The following is a 21245-nucleotide window of genomic DNA, read 5'->3' as shown; positions in this document are numbered from 1 at the left end:
TTACATGGGACTGGTGATAAATGGCAAACTTCACTTTCTCAAATCCAGAAATAAAGTAAATCCAAGAGTAAAGGACTTTCAGTAATTTCAAATTCCTTGAACTTGGTCTCCCACCTTTCAGATGAGTGCCCTAACTGCTGCCGTATAGGGTGTTCTGAGGTAGTTTTTCCTTTGTTCTTTCCTGTTGAAGTTGTTCCTCTTTGTAGTAAGAGTTAAGTAGTCACCAGAGCAGCAGCGAGACTGCAGCTGCTGTCCTTCTCAGAAGGACCTGCATCTACCAGGCGACAGAACTCTGGCCTGGTTGATGCTTATGTGCACAAGGTGGAATAGCCCTAACAGGGGAGACTGAGGTGCACTCCAGAATACTCTTACAGGCTGGTGTGACTAAATGGCCTATGCTGGAAATAGGAGACCAAGGTTCAAGGATGTGAGTGCATCAGCATTCCCTTAGTTGTTGAATATAGCCGTTTGTTCCCGAATCGTCTTTGCTTTCATTAAAAATGCCCTAAAATAAAACCTTTTGTCATCCAGTAATGGTTATACAGGAAGCTTTTTCAGCTTGATGATCAAAATGAAAAAAATATTTTCACGTATCTGTATTAGGTTGCCTAGGCAAAGTCATATTTTATAAAGGAGTTTAGAGGGAAAGTAGTTGCGGGAAGCTGTAAAGAGAAGTACAGCAAATGTATAAAACTCTAAAGTAAAAGGACATGAGCAGAATGTTAATAGTATATTAAAAAAATAACTATAGAAAAAGAACCAAATATATGGAAGGAAAAAAAATTCCATGTCTACTGCCTAAGAGTGTATTTTAATTTTCTATATACTTGCATCCAAGTATATTTTGATTTTCTGTATTTTACCAAAGAAATAATTTGGATCTGTATAACTACAAAGAGGCCTTAAATACTGTCATTTTTCCATTTTTTCAGAACAGTATTTTTCCTTATAAGATACAGATGTACTTAAAATCTGTTTGGGTAAGAAGGTTTGACAGTCCTTAGTAATATAAAGAAATGGGAAATTAGTAAGTAGCATTCACACATTGCATTATTTTGTCGTTGAAAAGCTGACTGTCTCTGAACTGGAAAGAAGATTGTATTTGTTGAAAGTGTTATTTTTATTTCATGTACTTAACCTTTGAGGTATGTTTCCTTATAACAGAGGATTTGTTTGTCTTGATGGCCTAGATTTCTTAATGTTTTTTGCTGGTGGAGATTTTCTCTAGAAGAAAAAGTCATATTTTAATGCGTAATGCCATTGTCACTCAGGTTTCAACAGGATATTGAAGGTTTTATGCTTAAATGGAGGTATCTTTCTTATCTTCAAATAGATAAGTGGCATAACAGCCGAATGTCACTATCTTTTGCTTGATTCAATAAGATGATTTGTATCTCTTTCCTTACTAACTATGATCTTCCTGTGTGTTTGGATTCTGCTCTTTTCTGTTTTACACCTTTGAATTGAATGGAACAAATTTGTGGATAGATTTAAAGTCTAGTGAAATAATTGGCAATGTACATGATTTTAATAAGAGTTCTTTCTGAAGGAAATATTTAGAGAATCATTCTGCAATTTTTGTTGCTGTCACTTTCCTCCCACCTTTCCTAAACTGTATGCGGTATAAATGAAATGCCAAACCAGTCATTCAGTTGCAAAGAATTGCTGTTTTCCTGTGCTGTTTTGAAAAACTTAGTTTCAACAATGCCATGTCTTCTTTCTTTGCTGATATTTGTCTGCCTTCACAGTGGAGTTTCTTCCTCTCTTTTGTCCAGACTTTTTTTTCTGCTAAAACCCACTGCTCTGAGAAAGTCTCAAGTTCCTTTTCAGTTGTGTCTGAACTCAGTATTAACTAGAAAAAGAAATAATTATTGTTAGCAGAATCTTCCCACTTCTAAAACTTGTTTCTGTAAAATAAAAAAAAGTTTTGAAAGCTCCATAGGAGTCAGCAGCCCACAATTAAGGGCTAGCAAATGGTGGAGCTGTGCAGTAGGTGAGGTAATGAAGAGACCCCCAACCTCCAGAACAAATAAAATTTTCTAAATGTGATGGAAAAAACTCCTGACTATTTCAGCTTCCCTTGCTTTCTGTGATATGAAGGCATTCATCTCTGAAATATGTGCACTCAGTGTTATGTAGTCAGATAATACAATAACTTCTTTGGCAAATTGAGTTTGACACAGCAGAGTTTTGTGCTCTTTACTTTTTAAAATGAAGAACTTGAACATTTTAAAAACAATAAACACTCTTAAGATTTCTGATACTGTGAGACTTAAAGAAAATTTGTACAAAGCAATCTGATGGTCTCTCAGGTAAAGGTTGCATTTTAAGTTTGTACTAATTTGAAAGATCTTACTGGCTAAAAGAGTGTTCTTGTATGTATAAATATGCATTCTGAAAAGAATAAAGACAATAGAAACATTTTAAGTACAATTAGATTAGTTTCCCTATACTTTGTCATTGTTAAACATCTCCATGGACGTAATTTTTATCAGCATTTAAAGTGTAGTGGATTTATCTCTGTTATCAGAAATTTAAATGGATCTTAGTGTTTTCTCTGTAATGGGTACAATAGCTACAGCATGTGGGATTCACTTGTCAGTGTTAAATGTTTCTGTGAAACGTAAGCAGTTGTCCTTCATTTACCAATTTAAATAGTATCTTAAGGAAATACTTAGGCTTTACAAATAAGCAGTCACAGATCAACAAATGCTAGCATTTGTTGTTCATCTACTGTTTTCTCTTTTTCAAAGAACTGTTCATTTGTAGAGCTTTATACCTCATATCTCCAACATGGAATGTGCTAACACGTGCTAAGAAAGCTCTTAATAAACTACATTGCAGTAATGTCCAGAACTCATTCACTGTGATAGGAATTATGTAAAAATATAATGGTGATAGTCCCATGATGATTAATTTTAGAGATTAAGACTAGGAGCATAGTGAGTGCAGGTCAAGCTTAATATATCTAAAAAGTAATAACTTCAAATCGTAAAACTAGGTTTACTCTGGTCCCCCACCTGTCTCTGCAGGCATATCAGATACACTTTTTATTTTTTTTCCTTCTATTTGAAAGAAGAGGCTATAATAAAACCTTGGGTTTCATATTGATTTTTCTTCTGCGGCTACCAAATTGATTTAAATCAATGTGAAAACACAAGTAGCTCCATTTTACAAAACTAGCCATAGAGCCTGTCTTTAAGCAGAAATGTAAGCATTGATTTTTATAATAAATTAACATTCTAACTTTTGGGATATTAAGTACAGCCTTTTAAATCCTAATCAGTATAGTGTTGTTTTTGTGCATTTGAATCAGCCTAAAAATATTCTAATGGAGACAGGAACTAATGTAATGATATTTCAAATGAGATTAAACAGGTGTAACATGTTGGTAAGAAACCACTAAAGGTGATTAGCATACACTTCAAGGAAATAATTGTTAATGGTGATTTAACTTGTACAAGATCCTTTTGGACTCGATTTGAGATCACTGCAACTTGAAACTAATGAGTTTTTACGATTTCAGTCCAAAATTTCAGTGCTTTGAAGTAGAATATTCAGTATTACACCTCTTTTTCTTTCCCTGTTTATGTGTAAAATTGACAAACAGGCTGCATATGAAGTTCTGTTTATACTACATGGCAAATTCAGATCTTCTCTCTCTATTCTAAAACATCAGTAAGAATATTTTGTTCCCCTTCCAGTGATGATGTGTTGAAGTATTTTAGAGAAATTTAAGCATTCCTAGAATATCAAGTTTTTTGTACTTCCTAGGAACTGGGAAACTTTAAGGCTGTTGCTCTGTAGCCCTCAAAGGCTACATTTCTGTAGCAGCAGGAATTTAGAGTGCAACATGTACAAACCAAGAAATCATTGGCTTTGGTTGGCTCTGTGACCATGTTCTGTAGATGTAAATATATTTTATACTAAGCTCCGTAAAATGCTTTCCCCTTAGAAATTCTAAGTTCCTGTTTCTTTGAGTTTCATTAAGAAGTAGTGTAATGCAGAGATAGCTAACTCTCAACCAGTTAGATCCGATTCAGAAAAAACAAATGAACTAAAACAGCTGACTTACCCTTTGAAACGACTTATTTTGTGCACAGTTTTCATTTGAAGAGAGTTCAACTGCTGGTCCAAAAGCACCTTGTTGTTTAACCTTGTGGTGAATGTATTGCATACTAAATTGGATATATTAAAAGGTAGACTTGTAGGTAATTGACAGGATTTACATGACTGTACAAGAACAAGTATTTAATAGACATCTCAAAGACTTTCACCGGTTCATTGACAGGACCTCTCTAGAATTTAAAAATAATGTTTGAACTTAGACCTGTTCTAGTCCTTGTGTCTATCACAAAGGTAACTTCATTCTTCCGTTTTTAAAAAATAAGACTTTTTTCCCCTCTTAGGAAGATGGTAACTTTCCCCACACAGTTATGTTGCATTTGCTGCTATGTCTATAGCAGTTGCATAACTGTTAGTTTAGGTGCTAAGATCACTAGCAGCATGGAGCTTGTCACAAGCTGTCTGCCCTCTTTTGTGGGAGGAATATTACAGCCAGCTCAGCAAGACTTCTCTGGCTATCCAGACTAACTAGTTTAAATCTAGGCTTCTAACAGTTGTGGTTTTATTTATGTTACTTCTCTTGTTTCTCTTATCCTAAATTCTGTGAAATCATTGTTCACTGGCAGTTATGCAAAATAATGCTAAAAGACACATTGAAATCAATGCATAACTGCTAACTAGTACTACTGTTTCTTCAAATCAAAATGTTTAAAATATTTAAAATGTTTTGATTAAGCAACGTATCTCTTTTGGAACAAATCAGTGTGGTGATACTGCACTGTCATAACCTATTATGACTTTCATATCTTGTTTCAGGAAAAGAAACGATTAACGATTTGTAATATTGCTCATCAGTGGGAGATACAGCAGAATCGAGTAGCCCTTGTGGCTTCTTTGAATCCAGATAAAGATAATGAACCGTGTCAGATCAATGGCAGTGCTGCATATGTATTTCCTGAAGAAAGCAGGTATTTTATTGGGAAATATTTCTTCCTGTTCATGTTTTATATTCCAAGTTAGTTCTTAACTTTGAGATCTCACTGTATTTCACTATCAGAAGTAATATATCCAAATTCATCCTGAAAACATCTTTTATTTCTCAGTTAAATCTGTTGGGCATTAGTAACAAGTAATATAACAGCAACTAATTGACAAAAGAAGTGAAAGGTAAATTTCAAAAATAGCAGTTCTTTGACTTCGACTTGGATTTATTCCTCACTTAATGATTCTGAAGAAAATTTTTGTATTGTTAGTTCAAAAAAAACAAACTTAGTTTTAAGACTGCAAAGAAAAGATTATCTTGCTTTTTTTTAAGTAAAGTTAGGAAAGTTTTAAAATATTGGTATTTCTTTAAGGACTTAATGCCTAAATGGAAACATACTTAGGAATTTTAGTCTTGCTATGCATCAGGAAAATCTATTGATATTTCTGTATGCATATAGTTCACATTTAAAATCAATAGGTGCATATGTTTGAGTGAAAGCTAAATGAACTTTCAGATTCCACCTTTAGAGATACTACAGTCAACCCAATTTAAGGTTGGTATTATGTTTCTATTAAAAGTATATTTTTGTCATTTGGTCTTTTCCAAGATTAGAAACTTCACAAGCTAGATGATAATCCAGTTACTTTTTTAAAAGGTGAATTGAAATACACAATGTAATGTGTTTATGTATAGTCAGTATTCTATGTATATTACATTTATGTGACATACTTTGTGATTTATTTTCATGCATCTAAAAGGTGGCCATCTAACACTCCATATAATTTAAAAACCAAATGCAGAATTTAATGAACAATGTCTGCCTCAGTTGGGTTACAACCAAACTAGTACACTTTTGACCTGACTTGCTCAGGCAAAAACCTGAAAAAATAGTCTGCACAAGTTCAATAGCAAGTACAAATTCCTGCCATGACTGTTAGACACAGGAAGCATTAGGTACAGGCAGAAAGTTTCTGCATTTCAAAAACAGAACCCATCAGATCTCAACAGTTTCAGTATCATATTGACTAGAGCTGTTTTTTTTTATCCCAAGTGTTGCATCTTTTAAAAGATTTTTTTCCTTTGCCTTCTTAAATTGCTATAGTCCTTTTTGTTCTTGTGTTTCCAAAACTTTCCGCCAAGTATCTGTTGAGCGGCTGCTTTCTTGCCTTCTTTTTTTCCTAAAAGTTTAATTCAGTGTTAGTAATCACCCCCCATAACAAAGTCAATGTGCTGCACTATAAAATTATTTAAAAAGCAATTTAAATAAGCATTGTAAAGGGACATGTGCATATCAAGAGTGATATTTTTGATCTCAAAAGAAGCAAATTGAAAGCCTGGGAAGATTTTTGGAGAAAAGGTGTTGATACTCTACATCTCTACCCTTATTCAAGCAGGCATCTCCATCAGTATCATCAGTGTTGCCCTGAAGGTAAATTTGTATGCAATTCGGAGTGCATTATGCTACTGTAATGAAACACAATTACTGGAGGAGCAATACATCCAAATTAGAAATCTTAGAATTTTTTTTCTTTGACAAATGTCCTTGTAAAAATAAATTCACAGTAAATTTTACCTTACTTAGGCTTTGTATCTTACAGAATTGTGTATGCCTTGCTTATACAATTCTGGGCTATGCTTAGCCCATCCAAGTTAAAAAAAATAAAAATAAAAAAATATATATATTTACACAATATATACACACACACTTTCTAGGAATTTTTAGACCTTCCTTTAAAAAAAAGGAAATATTGCTATTTTAAAATGAGTATTTGCATGGAGGAAAAAAAAAGCAGTTTGGGGAAAATTCAAATTGGTGAAAATCAGACAAGCTAGTTGACAGAAGAGAATAGCCGTTTTAGGTTAAAATATATATGAATGGGCATTATATATGCACATTATGTAGATGCCTCCCCTGTGATCCTGATTCACATTTTGAAAAGTATAAATTCAGATACAGAAACTTAAAGCACTGAACAAATGCAAAAATGTCATTTTCTAATCCTAGGTGGATACTGTTTTACAATAATTCAGAGTGCATTTCAGAAGTGGTATAAACTTAAGTCACAGACCCTGTTAAATATATTGCTGTGGGAGACTGGTGAGGAAATACATGCTAAGGTCCGTTTTCAATGCATTGTGATTCTCAAGAGGTATAAATATCTCAAGATATTTATGACAACTCACTGTGAGGCTACCAAGGGAGTCCATTATATTCCGTTTATGATGTTTCATATAATGATGAAAAGATTCTAGTGCAAGTGTAACAGAGTCAATGAAACAAAGTTAATAAAACAGGCCACCAAGCTGCTTTGAGTCAGCAGGGGAGTCCAGTTTTTTCCTTTTATTGACTCCTACTTTTATCTAGACAACTACTTAATATGAGGATGTAACTTTAATTGAGATAAGCGTTTGGGAGTGGAGCTGAGTGATGAACAGACATAGAGCAAACCTTAGAAGTTTACTTCTAAAGCTATCATGTTATGTGGAAGCATACAATTCCTTTGAAGTCTGACAGTACTCAAAAGTAAAATGGCAATTAACTTGTTAGTACATAACTCTCAGTGCTCGCTGAAGGGGACAGGGGAAAGGATTCTAGGACTCTTGTTTCAGAAGACAGTAATTTTCTTATCTCTAGTATCCTCTTCTAATTGTTGAAAACTAAGAAATGTGTAAGGAGATAAAAGTTCTTTGAAGAAAGATGACCAAAATTGGCTGCATATGAAGAGAGGACTTTGCTTATGCCTTAGTATACCATGCAAAAGTTAGAAGAAATTGATATGTAGAAAGGAGAGAACAGAATTTGTTCTTTCTAGCTAACTTTCAATATATTGAAGTAACATTCACTAATGTTCTTCTGAGCAGTCCTTCTAGAAGCACAGTGCAGTGCCTGTTAGTATTAAGACCCACTAGTTCAAGCTACTGTAATTTCATAGATACTGCTGTATTTTGTTGAGACAGTGTTAATACTGTAATTCAGAAAACATATTTCTGGAATGTCTATGTATGTTCCATTATAGGTTCTAAACAGGGAGTGAAGTATTGAGTCAGCATTTTAGAAGTGTGCGCTGTTCCTTGACCACAGCTGACTTAGTGATCACCAAAAATTGCCTGTACTCCTTGGAAGTGATTGAATTAATTTACCTCTCTTTTTCAGCATTCATGTATGGGGCAAGCTAAACCAAAATCCTGTATTTTCTCTCCAAATTGCTTTGTGGATTATTTCTGCTTTAATAAAGTTCAATTTACTACTGTAACTACAGTAGCTTGAGGTTTAACCTGTTAATGAACTCATTCTCATTGCTTGAGAAGTCATGCTTTAAGACTTCTTCCATGAAGTTGTAGGAATGATCTTCATGTAAAGTTTGGACTTTTTCCATGATTGGTAGAGAAATGAGAAAGTATTTGCAGTCTTGATCATTGATTTAAATTGGTTTGAACAGATTAGTGAAGACCTGTCAATATGTGTTCGAAGAGAGAAGCCTGAGATAATTTTGTCAGCTTGTTACCCTAAAGCCTGTGTTGCTGTTTTACCCCCACTAGCTAGGTTAAAATTGACATGGATATACTACTATGTTTTATCACAGTGAATAATTTCAGAAGGCTCCCTCAAGATGAGGGATTAGGCAATAATATGGCAGGTGAAATTCAGTGTAGATAAATAATTACAGCTTCACATATGAAATGATGGCCTCTGAAATATGTTTCCAGTCAAGAGTGAAATCCTAGAGTTGTGGTAGATATTTTCAAGAAAACATAAGCTCAGTAATCACTAGTAGTCAAAAAAGCAAAATATGCTCGGAATACTAGGAAGGTAGTAAAGAGCAAGATGGTAATCAACATTATGCAGCTTTCTAAATCTGTGACTTGTGCTCATCTTGAACTCTGTGTGCGCCTCAGCTCTGCTCAGCTGAATGTGTCATGTGGGAAGTAAGATGCACAGAGATGACAGTTGAGAATAGCTGGATTTATTTAATTTAAAAAATAATCTTGAGAATTGGAAAAATCACATTAGTTAAATATCTAAATATCTTAATGCTTTCAAAGGATTAAATGAGTTTAGCAAGATGCAAGATTATTCTCATCTTTAAGTTGAATAATGAATCCTGGTCATGAAATGCAATATATGGATTCTAAGTAAGCAATGATACTGTTAATAAATGGAAATGACTGTTCAGCACTGCGAATAGCATTATCCTTGGTTGGTTTTGATAATAACTGTTTGGCCTTAAAGGACTGGATCCTATAGTACTTATTAATGTGAAACTTTTTGTGGGATTTTTTCCTGTCATATGTAGAGAACAGAATATGAAGGTGAATTTGCCTGAATAAATACTTTGGTTGAAGCTTTGTGTTTAGATATCTAAAACAACAAAAAGTATGTTTAGTTGGCATTGAGTTAGAATTTTTAAGTGGGTTATTAAATATGAGTGATGCTTTTTGTCTCTCCCACTCAAAGTACACCCAGAGCTTCTCTGCCAAAGAAGCAGAACATCTGTAATATTACTTGATAGAAACAGGATTTTCCAACCCTTAATGTTTTTGAACCAGACTGGGTACTGCAAATGAACAAAAACTGATAACTGCAATCATATTTGACAATTCAGGTTTTAGTAAATTAGTGAAGTATGACTTTATTCAGTTACTACCTCAAAATTCTCTCTTTTATATTATTGCATTTTTATTTCCTCCTCACAGATCTCTTGATACAATATTGAGTAGTGCAGTACAAGGCTTGTCTGTTCTAGAGTCTCACTTGGTGGAAGTGGAAGGAGATACTCTTTACTTGTATGGTTCTGGAGCTCTGGAGTGCCTGGATCGAAACTGGAGTGTTCAAACAGCTGGAACTGTTGTCACAGTCTCCTTTATGTTCATAGAATTTGATGAAATTGTTCAAGTGTTAACAAAATTGAAGATCAAATTTCCTAATTCTGTGGTAAGAAGACCTCAAATTTCCACTGAGGGGAACAGCTACAGGATATCTGATGTTCTTCATTAGGAAATTAATTTGGCCAAGTCATGCTGGATAGTATTCATCTGTGTAGATACATTTGTGACTTAAATATTTGTTTGTTTTTATCTATATTGCTAATTTTAATTTGATACTTTTTTATCTAGACTTTAATTCAAATTCTGAAACACTATAATGTTTTCTTTTTAGACTGATAATTATTTCTTACAACTCCTTAGACCTAGCTGTTTGTTTTTAAGTTGCAAAACTGATGTGGAAATACAGTATTATTATTCTACAATACTATTATGGATGCATGGTATCAAGAGACCTCCATTTGTTATGAGTCCACAGTCCAAATAGGTGATAGGAGAAAAAGAGAAAGTTCAAGGAGAACAGCTAGTTAAATCAATACAACTCTTGGAATTCTTAAATTTGTGGTGAACCAAAGTAATGTGAATAAAGAAGTCCCTTCTGCATGTTTTTTCTCAAACATTTAAATCAGTAATTTTGAAACAAATAAAATAGTAACAGCCTACATTAATTTTTAAATTGGGTCAAATCCCTGCTTCTTTTTAGGGTTTTGAGTTTAACAGAACCTAGTTGCTTCTTTGAGACAAATACATCTATAGGGGATTGCAGAATCCCAGGAAAAGTTTTTATCTTCACCATCACTTTTTCTTCCTTCCACTTCCTGCAATAATGCTGCTGTTGAGCCCAATATACCATACTTGCGGTAACACTAGTGTATGGCGCTGTTCAAAGAAATAGCAGGTGTGACTTGATGCCAGCCTGCTACAGCTGGAAGAGTGGAATATTAAATATATGTTGTACTTAATTCTCTGTGTCAGTGAGAATTAAAATGAACCTTGCTCAAGTGGTATCACTGCTTTTTGTAATTTGGAACTGTTAATGTCGGTGCTAAAGGAATTATAAATTGCTAAAAGAGCTTATAATTTTGCTGTTTTTAAATATATGTAATACACAAATTACTTCATGCAGTGATGTGTTTTGCCTTGTAGATTGTACAAGTCAGGTGAGCCCAATTCTTTAGTCAGACCTAAAGCTTTTTTTATTTGAATTTGAAAATAATTGGAGTAGCACAGAATAGGAATTACTTGGTTGACTCATTATTGTTGTCTTTATTTAATTCATTGTGCTTTGACATTTTTTGTTAAAGCACCTGAAGTTTAAGGAGACAAATCTGGTGGCACTGCAGCAATTCAATGCATTAGCCCAGGTGAATCGCATTGAACAGTTGACTGTTGATCCTCAGGGAAATCCGGTTGTCAGCTTCACTTTGTGGAAATATTATGTTCTGTTTAGACTGAACCATTTTAATCTACAGAAGATAAATGGAATAGAGGTAAGACATAGTGGTGCTTCTTTGTTACTATTGGTCTTACAAACTAATGTTGTTTTTTGTGTTTTTTTTAAACACAGGTGAACTGTTAATGAAATTAGCAGAACCATGTCAGTGTCCTTTCAATCTTATGAAAGAAAAAAAAAAAAACTAAGTACACTTCATCACATAATTTGTTTTGCTGTGCATTCCTTAAGCCTAACAACTGCACTGTACTACAATTAGCAAAGTTAAGACCCTTGGTTGCTATAAAGATAAGTCATATTGTTTCAGATGTTGCAATTGTAAATGACTGTCCAAACCTATGCCTGAGTGGTATGGATACACCTGAAAGGAGAACTTATTCTTTTTTGATTATTATTTCTGTATGTCATCTTTAAAAATTTAAAGAATTGTAAGATTTTATTCTTGAATTTCTTTAAGAATCACTTCTTTGTTATGTCATGTTCAAAATGCTCAGTTCAAAAGGTTCACAATACTGACATTGAATACTTGTACAGAAATTGCGTTGACTGCTTAGCCTACAGTACATGATCATTTATATTTTTAATGTTAGTTACAAAATATAGCTAAAAATCTCATTGCAGAAAAGTTTGTCAAATAGATTTTTTTTTACCTTTGCTGTGTTCAAGATTATTAGTGTTTAAAATGAAAAGAAAGTTAGAGCATTAGTATTGCTGTTCATTTGCATCTTATATTCCCATTTACATCACCAGAAAGTAAATTCATTTAAGCATATTGTGTAACCATTTTATACTTAGGCTTTGATCATACAAGGAAATGAGAATAGTTCTGATACAACAAAACTTATGAATGTGTGTTCAATTTCAAGCATTAGTTTAACTGACTGAATAGTTTTAGTGTTTAGATCTAGTATTTTAACTTGGTCATCGTCATGTGTTTTCGATTAGATATTTTATTAGTTATCTGATACAGCCATAGCGTGAATATTGTGTTTTACTTGTTCTTAGCTCAGTGCAATATGCTATAGTATGTGATAGTCATCTCAGATTAATTAAGAGTTGCAAAGGTTTGAAGTTATTAAACTTCACAAAATGCTTTGCACTAAGTGGTATGGCATACATTAGAATGGATGCATCACATTTGCTGACATTTTCAGTGCTTGTTTTCCTAACATACCTTACTCGGCAAGGAGCAGGCATAGTAGGCTTACATTTATGTGGTATTAGCGTTATAATCTTTTTGTGACAAATGGAGAAAAGAATGTACTAGTGTGAGATAGTGAACATGAATTTCTATGAACTAGAGAGTGAATTCAGCATTGGTGTCTGTTAGCTGTTTCCTTATGCTTCTCAACATAAAAAAAAAAATCATTTATTTCTCTGGCAGGTATTTCTGCCTGTAATGTCCTTTATCTCCATAGATGCCTTCTGCTCTCTTTGTTTTAGACCTTGCTCTCTTAACAGATTGTTTAGTGAGGTCCTCTACTCTGAAGCTACTAAATAAGATCTATTTTATTATAAATACGTGCTCTCTTGCACTCGCACGTGCTCTCTCACTCAGTCAAATCACTCTTTACGTTTTTAACTTCCTGAGCTGTCTGTTCTCTGGTGGCTTCCTACCTCTACTATGCTGTGTTGCAGTGTACTTTAGGCAAGGGTAGATTGCACTGTGTATAAATGTTAAACAGGAATTCATGCAATCTTATTTTATTCACACATTTGTGTAGTATAGAACACAAGAACTGTTTGGAAGTACATAGTAAAGATTGTAATTACTGAAGTTTAAATAAAGAACATGTCCATCTCCAAAAACATGTTATAGCTTGACCAGAAACTTAATTTGATCCACAAGTTAAGTCACTGAGTGAGTTTCCTTGGCCTGTGCTATTCAGGTCAGATTTAGATGATCATAATGATTCCTTCTGCACTCAGTGAAAAGCCAGGAGTCTAAAAACTGTGCCAACAAACTTTTGGCATTTCAAGTCAGTTCATAGTCTGGTCCTCAGGGCAGGACAGTCGCAAGCCATGGTCTTCAGAGGTTGATAGTTAATACCAAAAAAAAACACAAAAAACCCTTCCACATTTTTTAAACAAAATTCAAAATTGAAATGTCTAAAATACATCCTGAAAATTTTTTCAAGCATTGAAAACTTATTTAAGGCACATCTGTAACTTTATGCTGAAACAGCTGTATAGATGATGCTTAGAGAATTATAATGGAAGAAAACTAATTTTCTTGGGTTGAGAAATTGAGCCACTTATACCTTAAAGAAAATACAAATTTTTCTATAAAGTCTTCTCTGTGATGCTGCCAAAATCAGAGAGACCATAAATTATCTTTTATCATGTAGGTGCCCAGGGTCTTTTCATTTCTACAGCATAACTTAATCAGAAATTTCCCAGTAGACTTTCTGTAAGTGCATGCAATGTGGAGCAGAATTCATATGTCTGGCCTTGGGATACTCAGCTTGAAGGGTTATAAAATTGGTCATTTGATAATATTCTGAAGCACAGGCTACAATGTGTATACATTAAAGCTTCCAGAATCGCAGGAAATAAGCAAAAGCAAGTCATTTGATTTCTTTTAAAGTATATCTGAAGTGCCAGTAAAAGCAAATTGAAATTTGAAGATATACCTAGAACAGATCTGTATGCAGTGTTTTGTATAACAAACTTCACTTGATTCTCAGTGCATCTATCTGGTGAAATACAAATGTGCTAATTTTGAAGCTTTTCTCCTTTTCCTTACAGGTTACTCAAAATGATATTGTAATGGCTGAAAGGCTCTTTGGCATTCTGGCCTATGTAGCATCTTCTGAGCTGCCACACTATCGCATGCTTTCACTACTTGGAGAATCTAGGTAAAAATAGTTGATAAAGTATACAAAGGAATATAGAGACTATAAAAACTTTTTAATTCAACAGTTAGTGACTGAAATTGCAACAAATGTTTCTGAGAGAACAAAGGGGTTTTTTTTGTTTAGCTTGTTTTGTTTTTCTATTTTGGAACATTCTTCAGTTCCTTTTTTGGAGAAAACTTGGTTCTGTCCTGTTGATAAGCTTCAAGAACTCTAAATATTAGAATATTGATTTCTTACCATGGAAATGGGATTTCTGTCTGGGTGGAACATATCATCACTTGAAGAATATACTGTTATAGTTGTTAGCAATCTTAGAACAAAAAAGTGATTATCATATGCAGTTGAAATTTCAGAGAAACTGTATATAGGTAAAATACAATGAACTGAATTGGAATTTGGCTAGAATGCATTGGTTAATTGTTTCCACTGTCATGAGAAATCTTTTCTCGGTAAAAAGATAAAAATTTCACAAAATCTTAGAGAAAAGGGTTTTTTTGCTTCTTGCAGAAATACTAGTGCTTCCTCATTCATGAAGACAAAAGTTTTCTCAGAAACTTTATGAAGTTTATTTGGTAAGATAGGAGGCACTTGCACACAAATGCACTATTTGTTTAATTTTCTGATTGTGCTGGTATTGGGGAAAATTTATGGACTTCTGCACTGAAGACAGACTTAGGGCAAGTGCTGTAAGAAAAAAGGTGCTTAAAGGCTATTTTTAGTCTTCTGCAGATGACTTGCTTAATAAAACTTTAAGTCTTCTTTGCAAGACTTTCTATTTAGGACATGCGATGTGATATATGTCAAAGAGCAAATTGTACTGAAGCAAATTAATGGAGGACTATCTAGACTCATCTATATATTTTAAGTGATTTGAGGATACAATAACCTGAAAGCTCATAAACTACGTGTTCAAAGGCAGAGAGGAAAAAGAAAGACCATTAGATAACTAGAAACATCTGCACTTTAAAAAAGTTTCCAGTAATTAAAACTGTAAATCTTTTTATTATCTTTTCACAGGAGGAAGCAATTCCACTATCTGTTAGAGGGAAAGGGAAAGAAATCTGGAATTGGAAATGAGGAAATGAGTAATGATAACAGAAGAGCTGGAGGAGAAAGCACAGCTCGAGCCACGTTGAATTACAGCACAAAGGACTTTCATATGGAAAAGCTTGAGGTAAGTACATCATTATAAAATACTTTCTCTATTATATAGCTTTTGACTATTACTTGTGGAATTTGTCAATATATCAAGTTTCAGTTGGGCTCTTCAGAATGGCAATTTAAAATATCACTGCTTACCATATTTACATGTATTAATCAACAGTTTGATCAAGCATTTCATCTAACTAATTTATGCCAGAGTACAGGATAATGAACCATTTGCATCTTTAAAGAAGCGTTTCCTGAACAGTGCCATGGTCTCAAATACATTCTCACCTACGAACCTTACTTTGGTAATGAAATGTGCCTACGTTAGTAATATGTAAGAAGTAAGCATGGTTTTTCACAAGGATAAATAGATTTTGCACATGCCAGGATTATTTAATTTATTTAGAAAGTCAGAAAGCATATCCCAAAATGAATTGGTGAAGAGCGCCATCAGACAAGATTAGAGATAGCATAGGCTGTAGTAGTACAGAGCTGTTTCCTAGCTTTTAAATGAGTTAGAGGAAAAGAGATATAAGTTGTAGTTAGTAATAAAATTGCAGGCTGACTTTTTTCAGCCAAGTGCATCAGTCAAACTTGTTTCAGTTTGTGTTTTTGACCTGCTAACTCCTTTGCTTGGGCAAAAGGAGATTGCCCCGGGGAAGACGTGCTTCTTTCAGCCACCATCTCCTTTCTGAGCAATCTCCATGAGTTCCAGCTAGTATGCACTATTTTCCACATTCCTTTAGCTACTCTGATTATGTGGGAATATATAAATCTTATAGTGCCAGAAATGTAATCAAGTTCAGTAAGCGCTGAACTCAATTATTGCATTGCATTTTTCTTACCTCAAATAGATCGCATGGAAAAGAGACAGTGACTGCATATATGGAAAGATTAAATTTTAGCAAAATTTTTAGCTTCAAAAGGAGTGATAGCAGCTGTGTAATAGACAGCCATTAAAACTACAAATGGCATAGAGTAAGCCAGAGAGGGATTCCTTTTGCCCTTTACCATGGAACAAACACTATGATAACGCAATAGTTTTTGTCCAGTCCATTAAAAAATATGCATTTTTTTCTCTTCACAGTGTAGTGATTCACACCTTGTCCTTTGTTATAGCGTGTTATATGTGACTGCAGATATTAGAGGATATCACAAGAGAAGAGTAAGATAGGCAATAAGGGCCAATTCCTGATTCCCATCAGCAGTAAACTAGCATAACATGATTGAACAAAAGTTTATTGCTAAAAAAGGCAGGTCAGGTTTATTGAATAATCTGTTTTTCAAATAAACAGTTGGAAAATATTTTCTCTGCCTTATATCTCATTTAAAAAAAAGCCCTGTTTTGCTGGGCCAAAGCACTACCTAACATTTTTGGCAATGCTATAAATCAAGTTAGTTAGATATTTAGCACCAATATAACTGTTCAAAGCTTATTATGGCATTCTACGGAGGAATTAATATGGTTTACAAGTGACTAAAATGCAGAACCAGTAGTTGCATTGTGTTTTCCTGTTTTTATTAAAAATATATATTTTTAAGTTTCAGGTTACTTCAGTACCTAATACCGTATTATGTTAGCTATGCACATGCCAGTGTTCATTAGGGAAAACCTGCAAGGGGTGTGTACTAGCTTATTTTTCTCAATGACAGTGTTCTTAGGGCAGCTAGCTGTATAATCATGAAAAGCTAGAAAGGAAAGAAAAAAAAGAAAGAAAAAAAAAGTCTGGAGCTTCATAGTGTCTGTACTTTTTTCCTTGTTATCCTAATAGGCAATAAAAACTGTAATGCTGTTCAGATATTTACATAGCTCCTTCAAAGTAAATTTTAGTTTATGAATATTTAAACTGTAATAAGATTATATGGCCATATGCATCAAAGCTGAAGTAGATCCTGGACTGTGCAGTCTGAAATTAACAGAGAAGTTGTGATGACCTCTTTTCATGTCAATTACTATTTTCTTTAATTCATTATATGTTCCTGATTGTTTTATAAGTTTGTTCTTGTTTAACCTTTTCTTCCTTTGTCTTTTACAATGTGTAATGGTTCTCCCATCCAGGAAATCAAGGAAAGAAAAACGCTTTGCCAGACATACATCGAGAACTTAGTGAAAGAAGCTGCTGACATCAATATGAAAAATGAGTCCTTGCAGAAGCTCTGGCCTCAAATGTTCATTGAGCTTGTCAGAGATGCAGTGATAGAAATACGCAATAAAAATTCCTACATGAAACTCTGCTTACAGCGGATTGCTGATCAAAAATAGTAGAGTCAAGGCCTGTTGTTTTTGCAAGTTTTTGGTTTCAGTATTGTATGATGTTTCACAGACTTAAAACAATAGAATATAAAAATACCATCAGTATAGAACATTTCTCCCTTCCCCTTCTTCCCCCACTTCTCCCTGTTTGGGATACCTTTAAATTTTAATGAACTCTGTTTCCACTGCTTTCCTTCTTGGTAGTTTTCAAACAAAAGTTTACTTGTATAAAGCTTTAACAGTGCTTCTTTGGCTGAAGTAATGAGATAGCATAGAAGTAAGTTGGTGATTATGCCATGGCATAAATGTTTTACTAAGCTCTTGTTTATTTTTTTTCTGCTATCCTTGCTGCTTTAGTGCTACAACATTGATTTTAAGGAATGCATTTGTTATTTTTTATTGAACACTTTTCAATTATCTGCTTTTTGACTATTTGCTGCTGTTTAAAAAATCAAGAATATTAGGGAATTTTTTTTATGAGCAGAAACTAATAAATTATTGTTTTTACACCCTAAACTTGATCAAGACTTTATATTATATAATTTGACAGATTATAGAACGTGTTTTCAGATCATTATTGTAGTGCTCAGTATTATCAACAGTAACTAGCAGACTAACAGCCAGGTGATCAGTAGGAGAGAGGTAGTCATAGGAACGTGAGAATTATACAGTCAGCTCGCACTCAGGTGAAACTGGTGCATTGATATTGTCAGAAGTGACCCATTTTTAGTGCATGTTACTGATGTCCTTTAAGGTTAACAAAGGTATGCATAGTGTTAAAACTACTTTTCAAACATGGCAGGTTTGGTTTATGTTATATCTGATCTTCAAAAACATGCTGTAGGTAGTTGCTCTTCAGCTTAATAGATTTTTCTTACCTGAAAAATGCGATGCATGGCAGCAATCTTCTTTACGGAATTTAATAGAGGTTAAATCACTTGGATTCTAAGGAAATGTAAAAAAGTCCTGTAGAAACTACTCTAGCAGTTGGTAGAATTTAATAGAAAAACAATCACTCCTCAGGCTTTTTGAACTATTTCATGGAATTTATAGTAAAATGAGTGTATTTGATAGGATTTTCTTTCTATCCTTTGGAAAATTGCGTTCTCAAGTTTTATGGTGCTTTTTATTAAGGGAACAAATTAAGTTGCTGCAAAGAAGTGAGAAGAGAGTTTACAGTATAGAAATACAGTCAGTATAGAAATGATCTTGCAAAAGCTTTTTGGATCCATCAGTTCCTTTACATCATCTGTGCAGGGGGAGGGGTGGAGCAATTCCAGCTCTGCATGGGGACAGAAACCTCAGCAGCTGTGTGAAAGTGCAAAACTCTTCTGATGATGTAGCCAGAGCAGATGGGCCCCTTTTGAATCACATTCAGCAGCAATAAAAGATTGGAAAAAAGCATTTTAAGAAGGGTGGATTGGTCTAGAAGAACAGGAAGTTCTCCATGGGAAAATCCAGAGAAAAGCCAGACCTTGTGATACTGAGGCTTTAGAAGCATAATCCTGATTGGAGGCTTTATAAGGTAGGGTCTTGATAAAAACTAAATGAAATGCATCGGAGGGGATTGACTGTGAGTTGTAGAAACATCTCCTTAGAGTGCGCTGTGTGTGAATGCTGCCAGTTCAGACATTTGTCTCTAGCAGCTGTTTCATAACAGGATTGTTAAGTGACTAAAGTGAGGGCAGCTAAGCAGCTATTTTAAATGAAGAAAAGATTAATATTGGTCTGTGTACATTTTCTTTAAGTAGGACCAGCAGGAACAAAAATGCTTATGTTTTTCCTAATCTGTCGTCTTTTTAGGAAACAAGTGAATGATGGACTAATGTGATGTTAGACCAAAGAGTGCACAGAATTGTAAACAGCCCGAGAATCTTAGAATTGTTAGCATGCTATATATTGTTTATGTGTATATCAAAATTATTTAAGTCAATTCATACAGAATTGTGGGATTCATTACTCTACTTGCTGTGCTGATTACTGAGTTCCTGGAAACCTACAAATCTGTTTGAAGTTGGTGTGAGCAACTTCTTAGTGCTTCTGAAATCTAGGCACTGCGTGTATAGACTTTCCAGTTCCAGATGTAAATCATGAGATTGGAATAGCCATTGACTTTGAAGCTGTGGACCTTTTCAGTAAAACTTTCCAGGCTGAAAACAGTCATTTTGTGTTTAAAAAACATTTAAGTATTTCATAAAACCAAATCTTGTTGTTATTAATCTTTTATATACATTCAATCCAGAATGGACCATTGTGATCTCATCTAATCTGACTTTCTGCACAGGCAGGGAGTGAGAATGTTATGTAGCAATTCCTCATCATTTGGAAATAAGGGTTAAAAGATACTGTTTTGACTTTTAAATCTTTTGAAAACGTGTTTTTTCCTTGATCTTGAATTGTTTTTTACAGTTTTCTCATGTTTTCTGAGACAAATTTCCTCTTTTTCAGACAAGGACAGATAATGATATATCTTGTTTTTATTCAATTTCAGTTTAGCCATGTCATGCATGAAGGCCCTATTATGCCACGCAGAGTCGTTGTTTATTATGCATCAGTCTCCTTACTGAAGATCAGATTTCAGTAGAGGAACTGTATTTCATAGACTTTTTGATATGGAATCTGCAAAAGTAACAGAGCTGCAGATATGCTGCCACAGTAGAACAAAGGGAGAAGTGATTCACTTGATACAACCCAAAAGCTGATCCTGTCAGTTTTGAGGAAAATAGGGTACTGGGAAGAGGTTTTATCTAAGCACAGTAAAGTAAGTAAAACTGCTCTACTGGCTAGGATCAAGTGTTAGATCTGAATCCTGAAACAGCTGAAAACTTTGTTTTCCAGTTCATGTAAATCTATGATAAAATACTAAAATATCTTGCTCCACTGCTACAAATAATCATACTTTTATCATATAAGCCGTTAAAAAAAAGTTAAGCTATTAAAACACTGGCCAACCTGTAAACTAAGTTATGCTATTGTGCAAAAGGTAGCAAGTCCACAATCTGTGCATACCTTCTACAAATTCAAGATAAACAACTACATTTTTAAATCAGAGCAATAGATTGTAAAAGTGACTAACATTGATGCTTTCTGTTGCTACTTGATATCATAGTGACATACCATAATTAACTGCTTTTAGTTAGCTGGTTTATTTTAAGAAACTGAAACAAATACTTGCTCTTTCATACTATTAAGCAACATTCACAGAGATGTGGTCTATAGATTGGGGCTTCAGTGGGCATATTCAGAATTACAATAATAGCAAATTTTTTTAACTGGGAAAATAGATTACATGAGTATGTTCCTATTCCTAGATCCCATAAGCTTTACTACATCTTGAAGCCCAGCTTCAGTGAAAACACTTTCTTTTTAGTTTAAACCAGAAGCATCAATCTTCTGGGTATTTGTAAGACTTGGTGTTCTGCTACATGCACATAAGGAATGGGAAAAGAGGAGACTAGTTATTTCTTTGCTTTGTGGTCTGATAAAGTTGCTTTAACTCTGAAGTGAATATAAACCAGTTGATTTTTAACCTAAGAATTAGAGTTTAGGTTACACAGACTTAAGACATTCTTACAAAAGGGTAATTAGTATCTGCTTACACATCAGCTCAGACCATGGTTTTCTGAGCATGAGCTTAAAGAAATTGAATCTAAGGGA

General features: G+C 34.1%; 1 protein-coding gene across 1 annotated transcript in view; it reads left to right on the top strand.

Moving 5' to 3' along the window:
- The window catches only part of LRRC49 (leucine rich repeat containing 49), a 60529-nt gene extending 42461 nt beyond the window's left edge, over positions 1-18068 (top strand). Inside the window, exons 11-16 of the mRNA XM_067305690.1 lie at positions 4882-5033; positions 9746-9983; positions 11179-11364; positions 14076-14185; positions 15203-15359; positions 17394-18068. Of these exons, the coding sequence (XP_067161791.1) occupies positions 4882-5033; positions 9746-9983; positions 11179-11364; positions 14076-14185; positions 15203-15359; positions 17394-17597 (1047 nt within the window). The 3' untranslated portion in view covers positions 17598-18068. The remainder of the gene's footprint in view (positions 1-4881; positions 5034-9745; positions 9984-11178; positions 11365-14075; positions 14186-15202; positions 15360-17393) is intronic.
- The last annotated feature ends 3177 nt before the right edge of the window (positions 18069-21245 follow it).

Source organism: Apteryx mantelli, chromosome 15 (assembly GCF_036417845.1).
Source record: "Apteryx mantelli isolate bAptMan1 chromosome 15, bAptMan1.hap1, whole genome shotgun sequence".
NCBI classification, from domain to species: domain Eukaryota; kingdom Metazoa; phylum Chordata; class Aves; order Apterygiformes; family Apterygidae; genus Apteryx; species Apteryx mantelli.
Note: the sequence above shows the minus strand (reverse complement) of the source record. Positions and strands in the feature narration are given on the sequence as shown.